Source organism: Rhagoletis zephyria, unplaced genomic scaffold, assembly GCF_001687245.7.
Source record: "Rhagoletis zephyria isolate East Lansing unplaced genomic scaffold, Rhagoletis_zephyria_1.1 Rzeph_scaffold_20629, whole genome shotgun sequence".
NCBI classification, from domain to species: Eukaryota; Metazoa; Arthropoda; class Insecta; order Diptera; family Tephritidae; genus Rhagoletis; species Rhagoletis zephyria.
The window spans coordinates 1,171-5,661 of record NW_016177687.1 but is presented as its reverse complement, the minus strand read 5'-3'; the positions used below and the strand labels follow the sequence as shown (position 1 = coordinate 5,661).

The following is a 4,491-nucleotide window of genomic DNA, read 5'->3' as shown; positions in this document are numbered from 1 at the left end:
TGAGCAGTTTGAAACAGTACCAGCCTAGGCTCTGCTGTCCTTCAGCGGACAGCAGTATTTGACCCTAGGGTTTAAAACATTGATCAATTTTTTAGTAACAAAAGAAAACTTAATCAATTTTACATACTTTTACAACACCACCACCACTACCACCATTTTGTTTTCTATACGATTGAATCGTCCTCAAGTGGCACTGCCCGTTTCTAAAACTCTGAAAAATCTTCCTCGCCGACACCTCAATGTTCACATTAAGTCGGCCCACGGCGGTGGCCACCTTGCACAGGTAGAAGACGGCGGTGTTGCACTGGGCAATGGCAAAGTAGAAGAAAACTCGTGAAAACGAGGATCCCAATCCTAATCCCTGAAAAAAGATCACGTACAGGAGATAGCACTGTACGAGAATGTAGTAGGGAAAGAGAGCAGAGAGCAATGGCCAACAAAAACGGTTGTACTCGGCGATTAGGCGACAGAGGAAGACGGTTCGAGACTGCAAAACTCGAAATGACGCCCAAAATGCCGTCACTTGACTGTGACAGTTTTTGTAATAGGAAATTTCATTTTGAAATAAAACTTCCTCATCATCATCACCAGTAACTAGAATTTTTTCAAAATTTGAGCCTCTTCGATTCTTGCTCTCCAGGTAGCGGTACCGTTTCAGCAGGAACCGCTGCAGTGTGTAGATGTACCGACAGGCGAAGACTATGAAGAGACTGGTGCCGAAAAGAGCTAAATTGAGCATAAATTGTCAGGTTTTTTTTGTTTCAGCTAAAAAAGAGGTGATTTACCGTAAATCATGTAGAACATGAAGAGAGGAAAGAGANCTTCAGCAGGAACCGCTGCAGTGTGTAGATGTACCGACAGGCGAAGACGATGAAGAGACTGGTGCCAAAAAGAGCTAAATTGAGCATAAATTGTCAGGTTTTTTTGTTTTAGCTAAAAAAGAGGTGATTTACCGTAAATCATGTAGAACATGAAGAGAGGAAAGAGAAACAGCCAAAAGAGTGCTGAAAAGGTGTTCAGTTGGTACTTCTGATTTAGTAGTAAATTGGCGTACAGGAAAAGATAAAGTCCAAATAGGAAAACGGCCAGCACCAATTGACTAGGTCTTTTTACCTTCAGCTGGAATGAACGCATCTCCTTGCTGACCGCCTTGCTCAATTCTGAAAAAATACAAAAATAGTTGTTTTTCATTTATTACCGCCCATTTAAAGTACTCACTTGTGTCGCCTAAAAACACTTGTGTCCTATTTGAATCTTTAGTTTGATTTACAGTTAGCTGATATTTGCGGCCAATTGCCGGCGTCACAACTAGAGCTCCAAAAACGAGCAGAGAAATGACCACATCAAGACCGATGGCAACGTCCATCTGCCGCCAAATGGCTACTTGAATTACCTGATGGGTAAATATCACCGGACTGCTGATCAGTGAGCTCAAGGTAAAGTTTGAACCGTTTTGAACCTGCATTCCAAACGTTCCAAAAAGTGAAGTCAGCAGAATGATGATCAATGGAAACAGAAATTGCCTTCGATGACATTTGACCTTGTTCAAGTACTCAAGCTCGGTTTGATCATTCCTTCCCTCTTCTTTATTTGACAAGGTGACCATTGGATCACATTGGTGGTGCAATGCAAGTAAATGCCGCATTGCGGCAGTGCTAAAATGACAAATAGTTGATTTTAAAGATTTCATAATTAGGCCGACTGTTGTGGTAGTTTTTAACTTTAAATTAAAAACCGCATTTATTTGTTTTGCGTTCATATAAAAAATTTGTTTGATAAAAAAATCAACTAATATTTAGTCGTTGAAAACAACTAGTTAAAAAACAAAAGATTAAGTCTACTCATTAATTAAATAAATGATAAAAAAGTTACAAGATTGACTTTAAAAGTTGAAAGCTATATACTGACGTACAAACAAAAAACAAAAAATTTAAGTTTTATTGATTTAAAAACTTGTCAAATATTTAACAACAATTTTTTGTTTTGTTTTTGCAAACAAACGTAATTCAATTTTAAAGTTTAAAACTCAATAGAGCTAATTTGCAATCATATTATCAAGTTTACTTTGTTGCTTGTAATGAAATCAATAGTTTTATAAGTGCAAACTTTTGAAACTTTGTTTCAATTTTATTTAGTACTTTGAAGTAGAAAGAAAAGTACTTTACAAAATTGATTTTGATAAAAACAAAAACATTTTGTGACAATTCTACAATATTTTGATTTTAATGATAAAACTTTTTTAAATAATTCAAGCACAAAAAAATACTTAAAATTTAAATCAAAAATAGTAGTTAAACACATTTTAAATCAATTTAAACTTAAGTTTGAGAACAAAACAAAAATATGATTACAAAAAATATTTTGCAATGTATTGGCACTGAAGAAAGAAGATCACAAAAACATTAGAACAAAGATAAAAGCAATTGTAGAATTTTAATTCCAAGCATTTTTCTAAACTGATTTAAAATTAAAAACTATTTTGGTTTTGAAAACTTTTTCTAATTTGCTTTTAGCATGTAGGTAAACAGTTTAAGTAAATCTCAGAATAATATACTTTGTATTAGTTGGGGACAATTGAATATTGAGCCTGCTGTAGCTGACTGTATCATCGAGGGAGGGCGCCACGACGGAGCGTGGCAGACAGCTGCAGTGAGGGAAAACTGTCTGCTTTTCTGCTGCCTTCATACAGCAAAAGCGAGTAAAGTTTTNTCATAAGTAAGCGTTAAAAAGGGTAGTGAAAAGCAAAAAATAAATAAACTGCAAGTCAACTGCAAATACTGCAGTACATGCAAATAAAACAACAGCAAAGCAAAAATCCTACAAAAGCGAGAGACAAATAGACGTAAAATTGTTAGCCTTACTGTCGGTGCTCTCGAAGAACATGAAATCCTAAGGGGGGAAAAAGCACAGAAACGTTAGCTTTATCAGAAACAAAAGCTTTTTACTCAAAGCTTTTAAAGNTCCTACAAAAGCGAGAGGCAAATAGACGTAAAATTGTTAGCCTTACTGTCGGTGCTCTCGAAGAACATGAAATCCTAAAAAGGGAAAAAACACAAAAACGTTAGCTTTATCAGAAACAAAAGCTTTTTACTCAAAGCTTTTAAAGTATACTGACAATGAGAAAGGTAGCCGCCAGGAGCGTCGCCTTCACCTGCACATCGAGGTCCAGCGGAAAGGTTACTCCGAAAAGGTCCGCATCGGTGAAGGCCTCCCTCGTGAAGCCGGACCACTGTTTGGTGATCTTGCCCACCTTCGTCTCTCTGTCCCTCGTCAGCACGTCAAAGACGACGTCCTTGCAGCAGCTCATCGTGAGGAAGGGGCCGGAGATTTTGAGCACCGTCTCACCGGAGGCGCCACTTTTGACGCTAAACTGCGGCGTACAGATGGACCAGTCCTGGTGGATGGAGCCCAGTTGTTGGCCGCTGACGCTGTACACCTCCAGTTCCTGGGCATTTTGTTTGATAAAAGGAGGTTTATTGTTAAGACTTTTTGATAAAAACTAATTAGTAGTTTAAAGTACCTGGTTGCAGCACGGCGTGCAGCAGCTGTTGCACCGCAGCGGCCGGTGGATGTTCATAATCTCCCGGCGGTAGTTGTCGAAGATCTTCATGTCGAAGGAGCGTGCCGGGCCGCAGCACTGCCGAGTGCAGCAGTCGTTGTCTAAGGAGGTTGATAAGAAAGAGGGAAAAAGAGAAAGAGATGATAAGTTTTGATGATAAATTTATCATTTTTAATGATAAGTTTTTTTGTACACACCTTCCACTGCGTAGTACACATTCTGGCCCATAGAGTTCTTGACGGCGTACTTGTTGTTCGTCTCCCAGCCGGTGAACGCTTCCAGCATTTCAATCTTCTGCTGCACTAGAAGCTGATCAATAACGGTCAGGTACTCCAGTCCGGGCGGGATGTTTGGATCGGACTGTTGCTGAGGTGGAGGGGCGAGGATTACTGAAAAGGGGGAAAAGAAAGGTATTTACTGATAAAGTGTTACTGAAATCTGATAAAAGAGGCGTACTTGGAGCGGCTCCAGGAGGCGGTGGCGGGTAATTGGCGTTGGCCACCACCGGCGGTCCCAGCTGCGGATAGACGCCCGGGTAGGCGGGATTTGTTGCACCCGGCTGCGTCTGCTGCACCGTCATCTGGTACATCTGCGGCGGCTGGTGGTACTGATAGGCCATGCTGCTGGTATAGAGCGAGGTAATTGGCACTGCCTGGTGATGGCTTCACTTCAACTAGTACTCAATGCAAAAGTCAAGTCAAGTCAAAGAAGGAGGTGAAAAGGGTGTCGACACTGGAGGTAAAGTTGATGCGGAACTGAGGCTGATGCTGAAGAAAACTGTTGGAACAGTCACAAAGATGGTTGTGTGGATTCCCCTAAAAGAGGATGACAGGAGAAAAGGGAGGGGTTCAGGAGAGATTCACTTCTGCTTCTGCTGCTGCTGTTGCACTGTTGAAAGCATCCCTTCCCTTTCTTCACTAGTCACTATTCAC

At 40.4% G+C, this 4,491-nt stretch overlaps 1 protein-coding gene across 1 annotated transcript; it reads right to left on the bottom strand.

Annotated features, from left to right (window-relative positions):
• Positions 1-452: 452 nt before the first annotated feature.
• On the bottom strand, positions 453-4,139 carry LOC108380859 (phospholipid scramblase 1-like; the record flags this gene model as incomplete). The annotated part of the gene is made up of 6 exons (XM_017637256.1): positions 4,016-4,139; positions 3,757-3,948; positions 3,521-3,660; positions 3,116-3,445; positions 3,003-3,035; positions 453-527 (listed from the first exon to the last, which is right to left on the bottom strand). Coding segments are annotated over exons 1-6 (894 nt in total), but the record flags the coding sequence as incomplete, so codon positions are not given.
• Between the last annotated feature and the right edge of the window lie 352 nt (positions 4,140-4,491).